Consider the following 21,087-nt stretch of genomic DNA (forward strand, 5'->3'; position numbering starts at 1 on the left):
GGCTGCCTGGCATCAGTAGGATGAAAAGGAAGGAGAAAAACCCTTGAGGCCAAAGGATTGCAGGTACACACAGCATTCTAAGTCTCTAGCATCACATCACGAACTCTTTTCTATTCCTGAGAGCTGAAAACAAACTTTTTGGGAAAATCCCCAGAACCAGAAGGCATGTCAACTACTACCCCCCCCCCCCCCCCCCCCCCCCCCCGAAAAAACACCTTCAGCAGGTGCAGCACAGCCTGAACTGGTCTAAGCATACCGGGGGGTGCAGAGCAGGCAGCCCTCACCTGGTGCAGCAGCTGGGAGCCCCCCTCCCTACGGTAGTCCCCTCCAGGGCCAGCCCCCTGCCGCTCAAGCGGGGCCAGGCAGGGACGCCCCAGGGGCATAAAAACGGGAGCTGCCGCCTTCCGCTGCCCCCTCTTCCAGCATGAAGCTTACCTGGGACATCAACGACCCCAAACTGCCGCAGGTACCTGGTAGAGGGAGAGGGGGATATGGGGGGAAGGGGGCACTGGCACTAGCACGAGAAATCAGCAGGAAACTGGGGAACCTCCCTGTGACGGGGTCAGAATGCTGTTGGGGTTTTCCCCCAGGGCCTGAAGCCCTCCGGGATGACTTTGTCCTCCCAAGGAGCTGTGCTTTACAGCCTATTTAATTTCCCCACATCAGGAGCCTCAACATTGCTTCCTACCAAGCTCACCTCTTACCTTGCAAAATCTTTCCCAGTGCAGTTACAGGGTTCTTAAGGGACTCTGCTGATGGCCGGAAATAAAGGCAGGGATTTAATGCAAAACCTCGGGCAGCTGTGTACAAACTCTTAAAGCAGTCCTTACTGTTAGACCAGCTTCCTTCTCCCTCATTCCCCCATTTGCATGCTAAAGGAAGCTCGGTTTGGCCTTTTTCCATTATAATTTAAATCATTTAAATATTGCATCTGTCTGCTGATGTGTCTGATTAAGCAGATTTGTCAATGAACATTCACTTTTTTTTCTCGGTTTGTGAGCTCCAAATGCATTTTTAACCCAAGCAGTTTTCATCTCACAATATATTGCACATCTCATGCAATTACAGAAATGATTAACTCTGTAAATTCTGGATGCAAATGCTCTGTAAATCCCTGAATTCCCTGGGATTGCTCACATGTGGTGTATATGTATGTTAAATGGGCATTGTGGGAATTCTATTTGCATTGTAAAATAATTGGAGTTTAAAATCTCAGTCGTTCTTTCATTGCTCTGTTAATCGCATTTTGATAAGGAATGCTGGAAAGCCAGTGACATCCCTAATGGAAATGGTCTTTCTCTGGACCACCACGCATCTACTGCAATGTACAGAGTTGCACATTTTTGCAATGTTTTCTTTTTCTGTTTGTTTTGCAAGAGCCTTGTTCATCTTGTGTTAGATGCACTGCAAGCAACAGTTGCTTAGCTAAAACTTCTAGTTTCCAGCCTGCAGGTGCATAGCCCTGTGGTGAGAAGAACTTAATAGTAAGCAGAAACAGGGCAGCCCCCGTCCTGCCTGGGCACAAGTGTGGTGGGGCAGCCCATAGGTGCTCGTGGTGAGGCTGATTTCCTACAGCTGGGCCACCTTACAGGAAAGAGGCATTGGTGACAACAGACCTTCTTATTACCAATGGTGATCCCAAAGGGGAAGGAGACCTGATTTTCTTTCGTGACATGGAAGCCCAGGTTGCCTTTCTCCTTTCACAGGCTGTTTCTGAATAAGCTGTTCTTCCAAAAACATTTTCTGCTGCTTCTGGCTTTTGCTGCATGAGAGGTCACAGAAGGAGCCCTCACTCTCCTATTGTACGTTTTGCAATGGGATGACAACCTTGTGTTGCGATACCCCATCCTTATGCTCTCCCTGCTGTAGGAGCCCAAGCACTTCGATGCCTTCCAGGAGTGGCCGGATGGCTACGTGCGCCTCATCTACTCCAGTGAGGAGAAGAATGCGCAGAGGCACCTCAGCGGCTGGGCCATGCGCAACACCAACAACCACAACTGCCAGATCCTCAAGAAGTCCTGCCTGGGGGTGGTGGTGTGTGCCAGGAGCTGTGCCCTGCCCAGCGGTGCCAGGCTGCAGCTGCGCCCCGCCATATGTGACAAGGCTCGACAGAAGCAGCAAAGTGAGGGGGGCTTGGGGTGGGACAGGGCACCTGGGGACCGTCAGCTGGGGCCGGCTGATTTCTAAGCAGAGGCCAGGTTGTTTTCTGGCATGCAGACTAAGGTGGTGTTGCAAGCAGTGTGAGCAAGTTAGTCCCAAATTCTGTCAACATCTGCTTGCAAATAGCTACGGGCAAATGGACCCACCGTCCTTTCATTCATGAGCTTATATCACCCGTGCAGCTCTAGTCTGCACTATTCAATTCTGCTCGGTAGACTGCATCCCATTTACTGGAATATCATATCTCAATCTGAATTTCAGTGAAGGACTTGTCCTATTGCTCTTGTGCTCCATTCACTCTCTGATTGCACCCTCGCCTTGAACAAGTGTTTTACAAAAGTTTTTCAATCTGTTTTTGCAGGGAAAGCCTGTCCAAACTGCAACGCGGCCCTTGAGCTCATTCCTTGCCGAGGGCACAGTGGCTATCCGGTCACTAACTTCTGGAGGCTGGATGGCAAAGCAATATTTTTCCAGGTAAAAGCATGTATATGCATGTGCACAGACATGCACATATATGATATCCATATCCAGAAAGATCTCCTTTTTTTTTTTTTTTTTTTTTTTTTTTCCTCTTTTTGTGTGTGTGTGTGTGTGTACCACCGAGCATGGTGAGTACAGTAGAGTTTGGACTCATGCCTGGATTCATCTGTATTATGAACCTGGCCATAACACATAAAGCAGTAACACTTGCCTGTCTTTTAAAAAAGCAGTACTTGAGGGCTAACTTTTTTCCATCTTAGCTATAACATCATTATAGAGGTCTAAAGTTCTCTTGTTTATAGTAAACAGATATGAACAAAGCTTGTCCTGCACCTTAGCACGTCTGCTGACTGAATCTCACCAAGGACCAAAGATTTATTTCCTACTAAGATAAGTAAATGGGGAAATGAAAGCATCATTTAAACTGCATAATTTCAAACAAAAATTCTGCTACATATGGAAAAAAAAACAAAACAAAAACAACTTTGAATTCTAAAAGGTTTTAAAAGTTCACCAGAAAAAGGGTATTTAGAAGGTGATTTTGAAACTTTATGATGTTTCTGTGTGTTTGTTGTTGTTGTTTTTTAGCAGTACTAGGACAAAAATTTCACCAAACCCTTCTGTTTTGAGCTTACATTCTCTGCTGGATTTGGGGCTTTTTTTCTTCCCCAGACTCCAGTGAACTCCATTTTTTCCTATCAGTAAATGGAATCAAATGGGCCACATTCCCTAATTCTCACCTGTTATTTATAATTGTTATTATTCAGACATTGCATCATAAAAATGCAAAAACTGAAAAGATTTTGATAAAAATTGTTGATAAATTCTCACTTGGAATTTGCATTTGATAGAGGACATTTTTAAAATAGTTTTAAGTTTTCTAGTTTGTATTAGGGACTACCTGAAAGTCCGTGTTGGAAAGTGTAATGGGTAAGTACATGTAGCATACGTTGTTTTGTCATATGTGAATACAGTTTTGTATACATAAGTCTGTGTATCCACAGCAGCTTCAATAGCAGACCATCTCTGGATGGCTTTCCTGGGTATAGATTTCCAAAATGTGGTTATCATTTTCAAAGTAAGTAATACTTGTCATCCATTAGCATGAAACCTCTTTCAAGCATGTTGTTGCCATTTTAGTGGCGGATGTTATAATGCAGAACTAGGATCCTAGAGTCAACCAATTAAACTAAATTTATAATGCATCCCCCCACTCCCCTGGTTCTGATCAGCTGTTCCTGAATGTCGTAGACATGGGTAGCAGCTTTGCTTTTTCATCACCCAGTCTTGCAGGTCTGCAGTCATCTCTGATTTCTCCTCCCTCACTTCTTACTTCTGTCTACCTGCAAGGCACAGCTGGCACAGCTGGGCTTTATTCATTTTTAAAATGTAATCCCCCCTTGTTCTTTAGATTCTTCTCTGTGCTCTCTTGTGCCAGGCCACAGGTTATGCAGGCTCTCTCACTCTCTCTCTCGTTCTACTACTGCATTTTCTTTTCTCTTACCTCCTTCCAGTTTGCATCTAGTTCTTTGATTATCCTTATTTAGGCTAAAGGAGTTCACGACCACCCTAGGCCAGAGAGTAAATTGGAGGCAGAGGCAAGGCGAAGTGCAATTAAGAAGCAAATATCCTCTTCTCACCATTCCCAGAAAAAGAGACCTCTAAACTCGGAGGTAAGTCAAGATTTTCAGTCAATTAGAGAGGTGTCAGAGATGCATACTGGGAAGCCCAAGGCAAAACAAAGCTTTATACCATGCTACAGCTGTTTGCTTGGGACTGAAATGAGCAATAGTGCAACTGTCAGGATGTGTATGTGGGTGGTATCCATTCCCAAATCTCAAAGATCTCATCCTTTCCAGGTGGGAAAATACCATGATAGCAGTGGTTACGTCAATAACATGCAGAGTCTGCCCTGCATGGATGGCCCAGAAAGAGTCAGCATCATCACAGACACCAGTTTTTCAATTCCAACTCAGTCTTACCCCTGGCCACAAAACGCTGACCTCTACAAAGCGCCTTATGACTCAGCCAGCTTCCAAGAAGATCAGCTATCACCATACCAGAAGTGCCCGAATCCAAGGATCTATGTGCCTAGAGCATGCAGCTATGAGTTTGGAGTTCCTACTTTTATAAGCTCCACTGCTTACCCATCATTATACAAAGATCTAACAAATCCTCCCACTGACGCTGACCCCATCAATTTGAATGGATCTCACTATAGTTCTTTGGCCAGCAATGACAAGAGCTTTGATAATACTGGTAGGCATTACGGATTGAAACCAGTCTGGGGGAAAACTGCCAGCAGAGAAAGGAGCGACTATGGTCAGATGCAAACAAGGGCTAACCACCCTTATTACGGTGGTGAGTACCCCAGCAGGTATGGTACCAGCCCCTCTCCCATAGCCCCACCGTTACAAACTGTCATCACGACTACCACAAAAGTGTCCTACCGGGCCTACAAGCCATCTGCGCTGAAATGCAGCAACAACCTCTGCGATATGAACAACCTTCAGAGCTATACCCACGTGGCTGAAAACGTCTCAGGCGCTATCTATTCAGGGATGAAGAATCAGGAAGATTTGGGGATGATCAAGTCAGCGTTGCTCTACCAGCATGATGCAATCCCTGCAAAGGCCGAACCAGCCGAGAACGTGGAGACCTATCGGTATGGGCTACCACTGGGGAACAGCTACGCTGAGCATGAAGGACAGGACTTAAGGTTTGAAAGTGCTGAATATTGGCTAAACACTGCATAAATGACAGCAGAATGATTAACTCAAACTGGGAAATAAATGCGTGACTGCACTGACCGTATACATGACTTGGGAATTGAGGAGAAGTGAGGAAGCAGTGTGTTACAACAACTTATCCCCCAGATAAGTTGTTTCTTGCCTTTCTGGCACTGAGCGAAGCATATTGCCCACAAAATTTCAATATTAGTAAATAGTATGAGATGTCCAGCCCCAAGCAGGAGAAGGTTGTGCAGGGGCACAGCACACGTGGAAGCAAATGGCCTCTGCTGGAGGCTGCGATCTGCTTACAGCCACCAGCCCTGCCAAAGGCTGCGGGCTTGGAGGGGGACGGCAGTAAAGAAAATGGTTCCCAGGGAATGGGAAAAGATGAGGAAGGAGGTGTAGACTGCGGTCAATGGAAAGAAGAGACAGTAAGGCAACTTGCAGGATAATCCACCTGAGTGATCCATTCACCTGCCACAATCCTGATGAATAGAAGAACTAATTGTCTTTTTCTGAAAAAAGAAATGATAAACCTTCATGGAAACTGCTATTTTGTTTGACGGCAGCAGGCCAGTGTGAATGCACCTTCCTGGTTACTGTTCTTCTCTCTGCTTCACCATTAAGTCTTTCTTTCCTCCAAGGGATTTCTCCTAGCACTTTTTTTTCCTCTCTGCAATCAACCTCCCATGACAGTGGTGGTCTACTGGGAATGAAGCAACTGACAAAATGAGAGGCCAAAAAACAATTTCCAGAGACCCTGAGCTAAACAGAAAAGGTTGCATCCCCAGGTTCTCAGATAATTGAATTAATTCTCCAATGGGCACAAAATAAATACTGCTGGTTTAAATGTTATGTATTTTGGAAGCTGTATAGTGCTGTGTAACAAAAGCCATACCTAAACAGTGTATACCTAGCAAGAAAGTTATGTAGGCTGGGGTTTGGTCAGGGTGACAGCATTTATTATTAATATTAGTTACCAAGTATTTTAACTTTTTGGATGCTCAAATATTTTGGAAAAATCTGTTTTTATTACGTGTTGGCTATGTTTTATGTAACAGCCTGCTACTGTGTGCTTTTAATAAATATGCGTTTAAAAACAAGATAACATAAACTAACATGAGCAGCTGGTTAGTTGGCTTCGACACGCAGAACCTTGTAGTGCTGTCATAAATCAGTAACTAAATCTTATTTGTAAAACATGGTGTACAAACTCTTGGGTTTTTAAAAAAGTCATACATCTTTCGAGGTCCCTTCCAACCCCTTCAATTCTGTGATTATGAGTATTTCTTTCTTTAAGTTTGTATTTTTATGAAAAAAATATATGCACAGCATCCTGTTCCAGTAGTGGGTGGTTGTTCAGCATTTTGAAAACTCAGGCCTCTTGCAACTGGAATTTATCAAAAGACTAAATTATCGTATCTGTCAAACTTGCATTGACTTGTAATATATTTGCTGTCTACCTCACTGGGCTCATTTAAAATTTTATGTCCATTCTTCCAGGGGCTTTAGATTACAGAAAAGAACCGATTCAGGTGAGCAATGTCAGTTTGGTAATTAGCCCACATACTAAGCTAAGAAAATAACAAGTAACCACCCAGAAAGGCTGAGCCAAAATTTGAGCTTATAAGTATATAATGCTATCCCTGTACACAGAACTGAGATTTTTCTTCTGTACTCCAAAATATATTGAGTCATTTGGGCTGTAGAATAAAAAATAAGATATAAAGCCTTCTAAACTTAAAAGGAGAAAAAAAAATAAAGTGAGGCAAATTGACTAAAAAAGCTGAGATAAGATTCACAGCAGATCCCAAACTTCATGAAAATCTTAAACAAAGATGTAAACTGCTCCATTTTATATTGATTTTAGAGAAATTAGACCGCTGCAACTTACACTTTGAATGTGTTAAAATGCTAGGATAGGCTGTGGGGATTTTGTGCTGTTAATATGCTGGTATCAAGTTTGTTGCTGTACCCATACGCTTAAATTGTTACGCTATGCTCTTGAAATGCTTCCTTTTAAGCAGAACTTGGCTGCATTTTCTCAACTGATGTACCACCTGTGTTAGGATGCTACTTTTTAGGTGTGGACTCCTGTCTAATAAATGCAACAGCTGTTTAACACGGTACAAAGATATGGTAGCAATTACCTCACCACATCCACTCGAGCAAATAAAAAATCCCTGAAGGTTATTGCAGCCTTTCTCTACACTGACACCAGTGCCTTTTGTGCACAAGCATCTACAACAACCTGTCTGTTCAATAACCTTTGTGGTTAAAATATCAGATGGATACAATCTAGTGCAGCACATAGTTTTCTCTCTAAAATATAGCAATTTAAAAGCAATGTTAGCTTCTGTGCTCACACAAAAAAAGCTGAAATCAAATGTCTCTGCTGTTTTATATAGCTGCAGAATTATCTTTAAAAGCGTGCTTCCCAGGCAAAGCAGCATCCTTGAAGAAAGATGTGCTCCTTTCAGTCCTTGAGTAGCTGTTTTTCCATTCATTGTACCATTCAGATGTGGTTTCTGGCCCTTCCTCGAGCACATGAGAGGAGTGCAGGGGCCACCCGCATCCTGTGCCATGGCAGGCATCCTCACCTAGCAAATTCCAGTTGTCACAGCAAAGCTGAGGAGTGGAAAAAATGTGCTTTCAGAGCTCAGCCACCTGTGGCTCCGGCTTCGTATGGACAACAAGGGCCCTACTGAGGCAGAGCACCAGCTGTCCCCAGGCTGAGGATGCCCTTTATACTCAAAAAAGCAGCCTTTCAATGGCAAGGTTTAAAAGCAGAAGTGTGTTGAATGGATCCCTTCCAGAGACAAGAGGCTTCTCGATGATGTTTCTCAACATGTGTACCTGCCAGGTGTGGCCATGTGTCACAGACCCGATGTGGGCACCTGTATGCGGGCAATGCCACCTGGTCTCCTCTGCTGCTACCCCCTGCCCTCAGTAGCAGGTCCTGCTAAGGGGACAGACCCTGGGAGCCCAGCATTTTGGGTCTGCTGAGCTCACTGGTGTCTCTACTCCTCTGGGGAGGTCTTCATGATCTTTGTGGACAGAGGCAAGTGTTCCTCTGAGCTCTATGGATGGGAAACAGTCTGGAGACAGTGATGATACAGCAGAGCAGAATATGATTTCTAAGCCTACTTTTTACCTTTTTTTTTTTTTTTTTTTTTTGGGGGGGGGAGGGAGGTGGAGGGAGGTGTCTGGATTTTTTTTTTTTCATGTTATTTGTTTGTTTTGCTCTGTTTTTTAGTCTTTTTGAGTTATCTAATCCACCTGAGCTACTCCTATTCACAAAGATGGATAACACCTCTTAAGACAGACTATTTAGCAGGAGACACGGTGCACTTCTGAAGGTGCAGGAGGCCTTCTAAAAAGATGAATCACGGGTTTTGTGCCACTCCTACTGTGCTCAGTGTCAGTCACATGCAGAAAAAGCGGAGAACTGTGACCTTCAGCGTTGTGTAGTTCCTCCTAAGACACAGGGTGAAAAGTCAGTCCAGGTGTGTTAAAACCCATCTGCCTGAGAACTAACAAGAGCAGAGAATGGTGTTGTCCCATGTCTGGACAACTGCCTGAGGTCTTCTAGACACATAAAGTAAGTATCTGCCCATCGCTCTCGAACAAAGGAAGGGCAGATCAGTTGCTGTTTATGTAGTGCTATGGTTAGGATTGTGCAAAATAGAGAGCACATTTCAACATGACACCTCCACAAGCTTGCAGGAGCCCGCATGCAAGACAGAGATCAGGGGGATGATACAGGTGTGAATAAACATCACAAAGAAATGTTGCTCATTTGGATCAAACTCGTTCAAAGCAACAGCAACCAAATAAAGTTCACACAACCCCTATTAACTTCTACATACCTGCTGTCACTTGTACTGCCAGTTGTGAGAAGCTGGTTTCAGGTGCTTATGCTGGCATTTTAGCAAAGCACTGATACCTTTATGGGCCACAGCCAAAGAGGGTTCTTTCAACAGAAAATTAGTAGAGGGTCTGCTAATCTTGTTGTGTAAAATGAGCAGGCAAGCAGGTGCACCAGGATCTTCTCAGAGGTCCTTCTGCAGGACTCGCAAACACCCCTGCCGTTCCAGCCTGATGGCTTTCCTTCGTTTTCGTGCTTCACAGAAAGAGCAAAGCCCAGCACTTCTCTTAATGCCTTTGTGACAAAATGAGGGGTTAAGTGACTGGGCTGCAGTGCTTGCCATATAGCTCTGAAGCATGTTGCAGTTTGTCATAACTACAGTGCAGTCTTCCCACCTCCGTGCATCAGGGAGCATTACAGAAACCACTGGCAATCAGCAGGTGCAGGACAGCACTAACAGAATTTAGACTCAATTGCTGCACCTCTGCAAAACTAGTATTGAAATTATTTATATATCAGTCTTGACTTTTGGTTGCTTCCCAGCACTCACCACTCCCATCCTCTGTGTCCCACTATTTGGAGTTTATTTCAAGCAGAGGAAAAAACACACTCATGTTTCTTATTTTGAGAGGCTTTTTTTTTTTTTTTCCCCATAATGCAGAAGCAAACGGAAGAGCAGCTTTCTGAAACAGCAGGTAATTCCTGGTATGAGATCAAACTCAGAAAATTAGCTATGCCCATGCACTTATGTCCCCGCAGAGAAGTGACAACACTTCGCAAAACACAGCTGATGTCACTGAACCATGGCCCAAGTTTTGCCTGTGGGGTGACGCTGCTTTCACACTCCTCATGTCCAGGTCTCATCTTTGCACTTCATTGTACTCAGGAGGCACCTCTGATGTTTTTACTTCAGTAAAGGAAAGGGACATATTCTGTTTCTGGAAAAAAGAAAAAAAAAAATATATATATATATATATATATATATATATTAATCCTTGTGCTGTCATTTCAACAAACTGTTCGAGTTGCTGAGTCCTCTAGGCTCCAAAGTGCTGCTTCCCACAGCCTCCTGTTCTGCACAGCTGACTAAAGGCAGAAGCAATTCATCTGTCAGCAGTGCTTGACCCAGCACCTCATCACCACCCTGGCCATTGACAAACAAGGAGAAAAAAAGTGTAACTGGACAGCTTCCCCTTTTTGCTGACAGCCTGGTGAAGCTGAGCAAATCTGAACTTCTACACCATTTCTCTGCCTCTCCCTCCAAAGTATCTCTTGTAGTTACCATGTTGTCTCTTCTTCTTGGCCCTTGACCTCAAAAAGCATTTAAAGAATAGGAAGCTTTGAGCTTTAAAGCTTCAGGCGAGACCTCACTCTCAAAACTACCCATTGGCTCAGAAACTAAATTCACATATTTTTTTAATCGTGTCTTCTGTACACGGAAAATTATGGAAATTTATGGAAATTTATGTTATAAAGGACTACTAAGAAACGGCATGGAGAAACACTCTTTACTTAGGTAAATGATAGGACAAGGTGGAATAGTCTTAAACTAAAAGAGGATAGATTTAGATTAGACATTAGGAGGAAATTCTTCCCTGTAAGGTTAGCAAGGCACTGAAACACGTCGCTCAGAGAAGCTGTGGATCACAGAATCACAGAATCATCTAGGTTGGAAGAGATCTCCAAGACCACCTAGTCCAACCTCTGACCTAACACTAACAAATCCTCCACTAAACCATATCACTAAGCTCTACATCTAAACGTCTTTTAAAGACCTCCAGGGATGGTGACTCAACCACTTCCCCAGGCAGCCCATTCCAATGCCTAACAACCCTTTCAGTAAAGAAGTTCTTCCTAATATCCAACCTAAACCTCCCATGGTACAACTTTAGCCCATTTCCCCTCGTCCTGTCACCAGGCACATGGGAGAATAGACCAATCCCCACCTCACTACAACCTCCTGTAAGGTACCTGTAGAGAGCGATAAGGTCACCCCTGAGCCTCTGCTTCACCAGGCTGAACAACCCCAGCTCCCTCAGATGCTCCTTGTAAGACTTGTTCTCCAGACCCCTCACCAGCTTCGCTGCCATTCTCTGGTGTCGTGGTTTAACCCGGCCAGCAGCTAAACACCACGCAGCCGTTCGCTCACCCTCCCCCTCCCTCTCTGGGACGGGGGAGAGAAATGGAAAGTGAAGCCTGTGAGTTGAGATAAAGACAGTTTAATAAGACAGGAAAATAATAATAACAATAATAATAATAATAATAATAATACAATGGTGATAATAGTACTACTACTAATAATATGTAGAAACAAGTGATGCACAATGCAATTGCTCACCACCCGCTGACCAATGCCCAGCCTAACCCCGAGCAGTCCGGCCCCCTCCCCCCGGCTAGCCACCCCTATATATTGTTTAGCATGACATCAGATGGTATGGAATACCCCTTTGGCTAGTTTGGGTCACCTGTTCTGGGTCTGTCCCCTCCCAGCTCTTACTGCACCCCCAGCCTGCCTGTTGGCAGGACAGAGCAAAAGGCTGAGATGTCCTTGGCTTGGTATAAGCACTGCTCTGCAACAATTAAAACATCGGGGTGTTATCAGCACTCTTCTCATCCCAAGCCAAAACACAGCATTCCACCAGCTACTAGGAAGAAAATTCTGTTCTAACTGAAACCAGGACATCTGGACATGGTCGAGCACCTCGATGCCCTTCTTGTAGTGAGGGGCCCAAACCTGAACACAGTACTCTTGGTGCAGCCTCACCAGAGCCGAGTACAGGGGGACAAGGGGACAATCACTTCCCTAGACCTGCTGGCCACACTGTTTCTTATACAAGCCAGGATGCTGTTGGCCTTCTTGGCCACCTGAGCACACTGCTGGCTCCTATTCAGCCGACTATCAACCAATACTCCCAGGTCCTTCTCTGCCAAGCAGCTTTCCAACCACTCCTCTCCCAGCCTGTAGCTCTGCTTGGGGTTGTTGTGCCCCAGCACAGGACCCGTCACTTGGCCTTGTTGAACTTCATGCAGTTGGCCTCAGCCCATTGGTCCAGCCTATCCAGATCCTCCTGAGGAGCCTTCCTTCCCTCGTGCAGATTGACACACGTGCTTAACTTGGGGTTGTCTGCAAACTTACTGAGGATGCACTCGATCGTGCAATGAGGAAGGCCAAGGCCTGGTTAGAATGAAATTTAGCAACAGACATCAAGGACAACAGGAAGGGCTTCTTCAAATACATCAGCAGCAAAAGGAAATCTTAGGAAAATATGGGTGCACTGCTAAATGAGGTGAGTGCCTTGGTTATAGCAGATACAGAGAAGGCAGAGTTACTGAATGCCTTCTTACGTTCATTCTTCACTGCTAAGGCTAGCCCTCATGCAGTACTGAGCCCAGAAACAAGAGAGAAAATGTGGAGAGAGGAAGACTTTCCCCTGGTTGAAGAGGACTGGGGTAGAGGTTATTTAGGGAAGCTAGACACCCACAGGTCTATGGGCCCAGATGGGATGCACCCAAGTGTGCTGAGGGAGCTGGTGAATGTGATTGCTGGGCCACTTTCCATCATCTATCAGCAGAACGGTCCTGGATGACTGGAGACTTGCTAATATGATGCCCATCTCTAAGAAGGGTCATAAGAAGGAACTGGGCAACTACAAGCCTAATCTCGGTGCCAGGAAAAGGGATGGAACAGGTCGTCTTGAATGCAATCACGCAATGTATACAGGAGCACTGGGGGATCAGGCCCAGCCAGCATGGGTTCATGAAAGGCAAGTTCTGCCTGACCAACCTCATCTCCTTCTATGACTGGGTGACCCGCCTGGTGGATGAGGGAAAGGCTGTTGATGTAGTCTACTTAGACTTCAACAAAGCCTTTGATACAGTCACAGTCTCTCACAGTGTTCTGGAGAAGCTGGAGACCCATGGCTTGGACAGGTACACTCTGCTGGCTTAAAAGCTGGCTGGACAGCTGGGCCCAGAGAGTGGTGGTGAATGGAGTGAAATCCACAGCGTCCTGGCTTGTATCAGGAATAGTGTAGCCAGCAGGACCAGAGAGGTGATCGTCCCCTTGTATTCTGCTCTGGTGAGGCCGCACCTCGAGCATTGTGTAAAGTTTTGGGCCCCTCACTACATGAAGGACATCGTGGCCCTGAAGCATGTCAAGTGAAGGACTAGGAATATGGTGAAGGGCCTGGAGCGCAAGTCATGTGAGGAGCAGCTGAGGGAACTGGGGTTGTTCAGTCTGGAGAAGTGGAAGCTCAGGGGAGACCTTGTTGCTCTCTACAACTACCTGAAAGGAAGGTGCAGGGAGCTGGTGGTCGGCCTCTTCTCACAGGTAACTAGTGATAGGACTAGAGGGAATGGCCTCAAATTGCACCGGGGGAGGTTCAGGTTGGTAATGAGGAGACATTTCTGCTCAGAAAGAGCAGTCAGGCATTGGGATGGGTTGCCCAGGGAGGTGGTGGGGTCACCGTCCCTGGGGGTGTTCAAGGAAAGGCTGGACCTGGTCATTAGGGACATGATTTAGTGGGTGATAGTGTCGGCAGGGCGATACTTGGGCCAGATGACCTCGGAGAACTCTCCCACCACTAACAACCCTTCCCCTCCATGCCCCTGCAGCCACGCAGGCGCGCTGCCCGCTCTCCCTCCTGTCCCCTCCCCGGAGCGGGCAGGTCCCGCCCAGCGCCGCGGCGTCGCCCCGGCGACGCGTTAGCGCGGCCCGGCGGCTGCTGGCTGCTGCGGCTCCCGGGCGCAGGTGGGTGGCACTGCCCCTGGCGCACTCGCCCCGCCGCCGCGGTGGGCCGCGTCCCGTGCGCTGCTTTTGTTGCGGGTTTGGCCTTTCTGAGTTTCTTCGTTAGTTTTTGTAGCCGGCTGAGCGCGCAGCTCAGAGGTGCTCGCTAACGCGTAATTCAGGTACAGCAGAAGCCCTGGAAACGCAGAGAGCGGTGCAACTTTCCAGGACTCGTTTTGGAGAATTAGGAAGCGTGTGTTCCTTATTAACAGCGCTGGGTAAGCGGGGGATGATTCCGCCCAGCGCGTACACCTGATCGAGACAACGAGGACGTATCTGTGGTACGGTGATAGACATACCCACGCGTTTTGCCGAGACAGGGCAGGATTTATGTTACTGGTTTCTGAGGCCAGCTATCGTAGCGTCCCTCCTCCTTTCGCCTGCGCACTGCCCTCTGGCGGTGGCACTTTGGGGCCTTTCCGATGAAGGTTTGTAGCCTCCTTCCCCTGGGACTTTGCTCCTTTCCCCGTTGCGCGTGCTCTGTGGTTGTTTAGCACTTCGGCAGCTTTGCTTTTTTCCAGCTCAGCCAACTCAGTTGTCTGAGTTCTACTTTGGGGCACCGTGTGCCTTCTTGAGGCTTGATTTTGTGGCTAGAGCTGAGCCTTGTTGCGTAAGGCTGATACAACAGTTGAACAGTTTGAGCAATCCCTTCGGCTTGCTGTGTTAAATATTTTGCATTTTATACTTTTTGTTTCACCCTGATACTTTGCCATTATTAATTACCTTTGAAAATGGAATATCTACATTCATTTAAGGTTAGTGCTGTTGCATAAAGTAATCAAACACCAGAAATACAGGAAAAGTAAAAATGAGCTTAGAATATTGAGTAGTTCTACATTTACACAAGTGACCAGATTCTGTGGCTCTGCTGCGTCTGTCCTCTGTTTGTCCCCTGCTTTCATCCCTCTTTAATCCCATGTGAGGAGCTTATGGACAGTGTGTCAGTAAGGGTGTAAAACAATAGGATTTCTGTTGTCAGTTTGGTAGAAGAGACCATTATAACAATTTTACATTTTAGAGCTTCAGGCGAGTGAGGAAATGATACCACATAAGTGTTGAAATACCAAAGGACATGTCAGAGGCCTGCAGTACCAAGTAAAGATAGATTGGGTCTTCCCCGGGCTGGTACAAAAGAGAAGAGCCTGGAGTCAAGTGTGATACACTTGGCTGGCTTTTTTCCACTGCGTTTGGTTAGTTTTCAGTTGGTGATGTCTCACTGTGAGTTGCCTCCTTTCCATCTTTTTGTTGGCTGAAAGTACTCGAGGAAACTTGTTCACAAGAGTCATTTGTGAGGTGGCCTGGTCTGCATCTGTGGTGTTGAGTGTGTGTGGCATGTATGACAGTACATACATTCATACAAGATACATAAGGAAAGGAATAAGGCAATAAAGTATTTGCCAGATCAGACAAAATGCATGCTTATTATGCCTGAGATGTGTTACATTACGTAGGAATTTTGGAGGGAAGAAGTGATTTATGTGCTGCTGTTCCCAGTGCACATGCTAAAACAATAGGAAGAATTGGCCGAACAGAGTAATTGTAAAAGCAAGTGATTAATTTATAAACCTAAATAGTTTTGGAACGCAGGCAGGATTTAGGCACCAAAATCAGAGGACTTAAAGGTCAAAACCTGAGGTGTGTATCTAGATCTGGGTCTTTGTTTTTTACAAATGCAGAGTTTTCTTTCTTAGTATTTAGTTCACTTTGTTAGAGAGCAGAAAGTTGGGCATGAAATGTAGATACATATGTGAGTTCTAATGTATACAGCTCCAGGCTAGGGCCATCTTTGACAGATACTGTGGAATTCCCCCTGAAAACCATGTCCTAACGAGCCACAGTTAGGTTTGTTTTAACAGAGAAGTGCAGTTACATTTAACTCCTACATTTAACTTCACTACAATACACAAAATGCATGCACAATACATGGTTGCTTTAGAGGCTGATACTGTTTTAAAATGTGTATTAGAATATCTTAAGGAAGTTTGTGTGTGTGTGTATGTATACAACCTTACAATCAGAAAATAGCAAGAGATGACGAGCTAGTATGTGTCAGCTTGATCATCTGCTTTTTACTGCAGCCAACAAATGGTCTCCTTGAAGAAATAGCACTCAAGGTATTAGAGTGCATGTAGGATCTTTGGGGAATAAGACAAAAAGCTGAATTGTGAGAAACACAGTAGGCAGAAAATATATGTTTGCATTTTAAGTTGGATTAATATGAAGACGTAATTTTAATTGTCTATGATTGTAAGTTTCTGTTTGTGTGTGTGTGTTTTTTTGTTTGTTGTTTTTGTTTGTTTTTGTTTTACTTTGCTATAGAATATACTCTTAACCAGTGACCTCACTTTATGGTAGAAATGGCTTTTTTCTGGGATGGATACAAATTTTTTTATATTTCTTACTGCCAAACTGGTTGTTGTCTGGTGCAAAGATTATAAACTGAGGTTGTCCACAGGGCCATTCATTACTGGCATCACAACAGCTAGTGCAAGATTCTTCCCCAGTAACAGAAGCACCAGCAAGTAACGAGGTGCATGTTACGACTTCTCTGGGGAAGCAGCATTTCAAGTAACAACAGCTCAGAAACATCAGTGCACAGTCCACACAGATGCTTCTTTTATGCAGCAGACTTCTGCTCTAGCATGCTGTGTTCACACTCCTAAGGGACCAGTTTCATTGTTGCATTTTGCCAGACCTGTAAATCTCAAGCCTGAGATTTGTTACTGGCTGAATTTGAGCTCCTTAATCTGTTTGGACAGCCTTACCAGCCTGTAGCTAATTCTGGCATAAGCACAAGGACTACAAAGCTGCATGCTGAATTCTGCATCTCCTACAGAGGTAGGTTGTCAGTGAATGTCAGCTGATTCGAGTGTTATTTTGAATTTTCAGACAGCAGAGGCAAAAGATAGAGCTAATGCTGGAATTTGTTTAGCAGCAGGTGGTTTGTTTGCATTTAAGCATTTGTGTTACAGAGAATGAAAGCTGCAGTGAGCAGTTGTTAGATTTTCCTAGGACTATATAAATAAATTAATGATTGCTGGGCGTTTGTCTAAACGCCTCAGTATTGGCTTTGAGGATTATGTCTTGGAGGCAGCCAGAGCTGAGGTTAGAGTTAGGATTTGTGAATAGGACCAACGGGAACATTCCTAACTCTTAAACACTGGTGACATAGTATTGTGTATCACGAAAGCTAGAGTTAGGATTCAAGTTTGGATTGGGGTTCAAATTAAGAATTACATAAATTTGAAGAATCAGCATTGTTTGATGTGCTTTCTTTTCCAAATGAAAATTCAGATCAAGTCTTCCATACCAATGCATGTGAGTTCTATACTTACTTATGCAGGCCTTGTGAAATTGAAGAATAAATTTAGATCTTCAACCATTTCTGTGCCGAACCCTAGCTGTGGGTCCAAGAATTCTGTGAATTTAAGAGTGAGATATTCGAGTAAATTTAGAAGAACTCAATTTACCTTGGCAACAAATGCTGTGTTTATCTTGCTTTCTCGTGTCCTTTCCTCACTAACTTTAAGCGAGCCTGCTTGCACTTCCCATCCATAATGCGGCATTCAGACCAGCAAGCACCGGTCCTGGATTTACCGTAGCACCCTGTGCAAGATTTGGGTTCTGTTGCCTGTGTTCCCAAACGTCAGTCCTGCTGTTGCTGCAGATTAGGAACCTACCTCTGCTTGCAAATTAGGGAGATCCATCAGAGGACGCCAGCCTTAAACATGCTTCTGTGGTTCTAGGGGATTATGGCAGTAATCTTGACTCTTCACTGCTTACTCTAACCCTAATCCTAGACTAGGCACCTCCTGTGGCTTGAAGGGTTGAAAAGAACTACTTATATTGAAGCGTTCTGTTTAAGGAACGCATAAAGGTATGGAGTTATTATTCTTAGACACAAATTGTACAATGACTTTGCCTAAAATACTGTGAAATTACATATTTATCTATTCTCTCTCTCTCTCTCTCTCTCTTTTTTTTTTTTTTTTTTTTTTTAAGTATCAGTTGAGAATGGCCATGCTCTTCTCTCTCTTAAACTTTATATCTGCATCTCAAAATTTGGAGGAGACTAGTGACTATCCTGCACAGTTATGAGAAGACATCCAGCAACCTAAAGCAGCCTGGAAGAGGAGTTCTCTAAGAAAACCAAAAAGCACAAAATCCTTTAAGACATCCTTTAAAACATTTAGAATTTTATAAGCTTTTGGCTACCCTGGTCTTCAAAAAATAATTAAAAAATATGAACCGTTACACAATCATGAAGCAACTAGGTGATGGCACCTATGGCAGTGTGTTGATGGGAAAGAGCAACGAGTCAGGAGAACTTGTGGCTATCAAACGGTATGTAACATCTAAATTCAGTAGATACTTGCACAAGCTGAACATTTTCACTCCTGCTGACTTTGCTGTCTGCTGTGTACAATAAAAAAGAATGTCTCTTTTTATGGAAATGAACATAAAATAGATTTACATAAATACAAAATATTACATAAATAAAATAGATTTCTATTTTATTTATGTAATTCAGATGCCTAATTGAGAGTGGGTCAGGCTCCTAAGCTGGTGTGTCAACAGTGAGACACATCAGTTTGTATAACTTGGCATATTGGCATATGAAATTACATGCTGCCTTTATTCAGTTAGTATGTGCTTCCTTGTAAAGTGTTGCTAGGTTTTTGTTTTGTTTTTACCCCAAGGGAAAAAACAAACAATGTGCAGGGGGTTGTTTAGGGAGTTCTTATATTTATATGAATTGTAAAAATTGGCAACAACCGTCTTAATGGGTAGATGTGAAATACCTCTCCACTCCCCAAATCTTTTTACATACTACATAAGTGTCAGATACTACTACAGCGATAAATAGCAGGTAATAGTCTGGTCAGATAAATATAAGGTATCTCCTTGGAGCTAACAAAGTTGTGTTATGCGTATCCATCAGCATTGCTATACTTCTTTAAAAAGATTATCGCAAAACAACAAAAATCACATTAGAGGAGTGAGAATGCTCCCTACAGAATTACAAGCAAGATCCAAGACATAAGTACTAAAAACTGTAGATTGCTGAGATTTTTTTTCCTCCTTTTATGGATTTATCTTATGTCCTTTTATGGAGATATCTTTCTGAAAAGATATTTTTAAAGAGTTATCTGCAAAGTAAAAGCTGCAGAAGGGTAATTGGAATGTAATTGATTCTTTTTTGTTGTTTGTTTTGAGAATTTCTGAGAGTGTTAGCTTTCTCCATATTCTGCTAGTACTGTTGCCTGTTTGTAATATGAATCTATACCCAAAGGAAAATCTCTGATTTGATTATTTTTGTGATATTATTATTATTATTGTTTAGAAACAAAACCAACTATTTTCACTATTTCGAGACTTGGAATTTTTTTGTGTGACTGTCAAGTTTGGGATTTGGGGAAGGAACAGTTTTGGTTGAAAATGCATTTATTTTAAATGAAATCTTAGTTTTATATAGTTTCACTCTAGGAGCTGGAACTTTACAAAAACACAATAAACAATATGACATTAACAACTCAGTGCCAAAATCTGAGCAACACTTAATTATCCTTATTTGTATCTAAGACTTCTGAATAAATGTATTATACAACTATATGTAGTGGTTAGTTTAGAGATTATTGTATTTATGTATGGGTATTGCTTGGAAAAAATGAAACAATTTCTATTCACTATTTAGTATTTTTGAACAGGCTTGTAAAAAAGACTGATCAAGTCAGATGGCTAATTATAATTTTAGGCAGTTAAGATACTTCACAGATTTCAAAAGTATCATTTACTTGTTTTCCTAGAATGTGCAAGGTAGGCATGAGGAAGTGATTTTTCTTGTTTTAAAATCCATGCTTTATGTGCTGTGTCACTGTTGCTTTCCTCTTTATTAAGGGCACAATTCAAATGATACAACAGGAATCTGTGTCCCTGATGCTTTTAGAAATACCTTTGTAGTATCGTGGTCTCTGGTTATCTACTCTGCTAGACATGTTTGCAGTGATTAATCATCAAGCACGTTAATTTCTAGTACATGTAAGACTTGAGTTTACTTTGATGTTGCTGAAGAGTAGTATAAAATGTTTTAAATTTGGTTCAAAATACAGCTAGTGCTATATTCAGGAAAAAAAGAAAAAAACAACATCCTGGTTTGCTCTAAAAGTATTCTGTGCTACTCACTGAAGATACTTTTTCTCTGACCTTATTTCAGAATGAAAAGAAAGTTCTATTCATGGGATGAATGCATGAATTTGAGAGAAGTCAAGGTAAAATGGCAGACATACCACATTTTAAAAATGTTTGGTTAGGTTTTCCTGAAAGAGAAGGGCATCTACCATGTCCTAATAAGGTCAAACTTAGTGAACTCTTTAAATGGGGTGACAGGTTCCACAAAGCCACGAACTGATGGCACTCCGGGAGCTGCTTCTGCTTTGCAGAATATCCTGCCATTCTCAAGCTGTGGCCATGTCTTGTAGCCAAGCCTCTTGTCTTTGAGAAAAGATGATGGATTTGATTTGCTTTTGTGGGTGTATTTTAGCAGTCTGCTCTTTCACTTTATTGATGGATTTCCAGTCCATCCAGTATATCTAGTCCTCATATCTTTTCTTTGGGGCATCTGTAGAAAGCACCAGGAGTTTTGGCTAGCCAAGTGATAGAATAAAGCCTGGCACATGAAAACCTGGGCTAAAATTTCAAGTCACCCCATGTTTCAAGCATCTAATTTTTTGTAAATATGAAACTCCCTAACAGAGGAATTAGGTATCTATAAATTAGGTTTCACTAGATTTATAATTTAGATACTGGAAATTGCATATATCTCCAAAAAGAAAACCTATAAGGGAGTATACTTGTTCATGAAATTTTCATTAAAAAATGCTGGGTTGTCTTACTGAGTTCTGTAAGCAAAAGCTGTTACATGTTCAGAACTATCTTTCAGCGTAGGCATTTAGGTTTTTTTATTCTTCATCTCAGTTATGATATCCCTAGAAATGGAAGTTTTAAACTGCTACTAATACGCTGTTTTTGTTTTGAAATTAATGTAAAATGCTGTTTCCTTG

The 21,087-nt window shown here is 43.3% G+C and overlaps 2 protein-coding genes across 4 annotated transcripts in view; both read left to right on the forward strand.

Moving 5' to 3' along the window:
• The first annotated feature begins 424 nt into the window (after nucleotides 1-424).
• On the forward strand, nucleotides 425-5,396 carry GCM2 (glial cells missing transcription factor 2). The gene is made up of 5 exons (XM_032181080.1): nucleotides 425-466; nucleotides 1,870-2,122; nucleotides 2,522-2,634; nucleotides 4,188-4,313; nucleotides 4,500-5,396. The coding sequence occupies exons 1-5, from the start codon at nucleotides 425-427 to the stop codon at nucleotides 5,394-5,396; spliced, it is 1,431 nt and encodes a 476-aa protein (XP_032036971.1).
• An 8,789-nt stretch (nucleotides 5,397-14,185) lies between these two features.
• Nucleotides 14,186-21,087, forward strand: part of MAK (male germ cell associated kinase) — a 30,041-nt gene continuing 23,139 nt past the window's right edge. For 2 of the 3 annotated variants that reach the window (XM_032182826.1, XM_032182828.1), the window contains exons 1-3: nucleotides 14,193-14,307; nucleotides 18,029-18,370; nucleotides 20,241-20,295. In XM_032182826.1, coding sequence (XP_032038717.1) covers nucleotides 18,270-18,370; nucleotides 20,241-20,295 — 156 coding nt within the window. In that variant the 5' untranslated portion in view covers nucleotides 14,193-14,307; nucleotides 18,029-18,269. Of the gene's footprint in view, nucleotides 14,308-18,028; nucleotides 18,371-20,240; nucleotides 20,296-21,087 lie in introns of all 3 variants that reach the window. The other variant, XM_032182827.1, reaches the window with a different exon arrangement.

This window comes from Aythya fuligula, chromosome 2 (genome assembly GCF_009819795.1).
Source record: "Aythya fuligula isolate bAytFul2 chromosome 2, bAytFul2.pri, whole genome shotgun sequence".
Classification (NCBI taxonomy): domain Eukaryota; kingdom Metazoa; phylum Chordata; class Aves; order Anseriformes; family Anatidae; genus Aythya; species Aythya fuligula.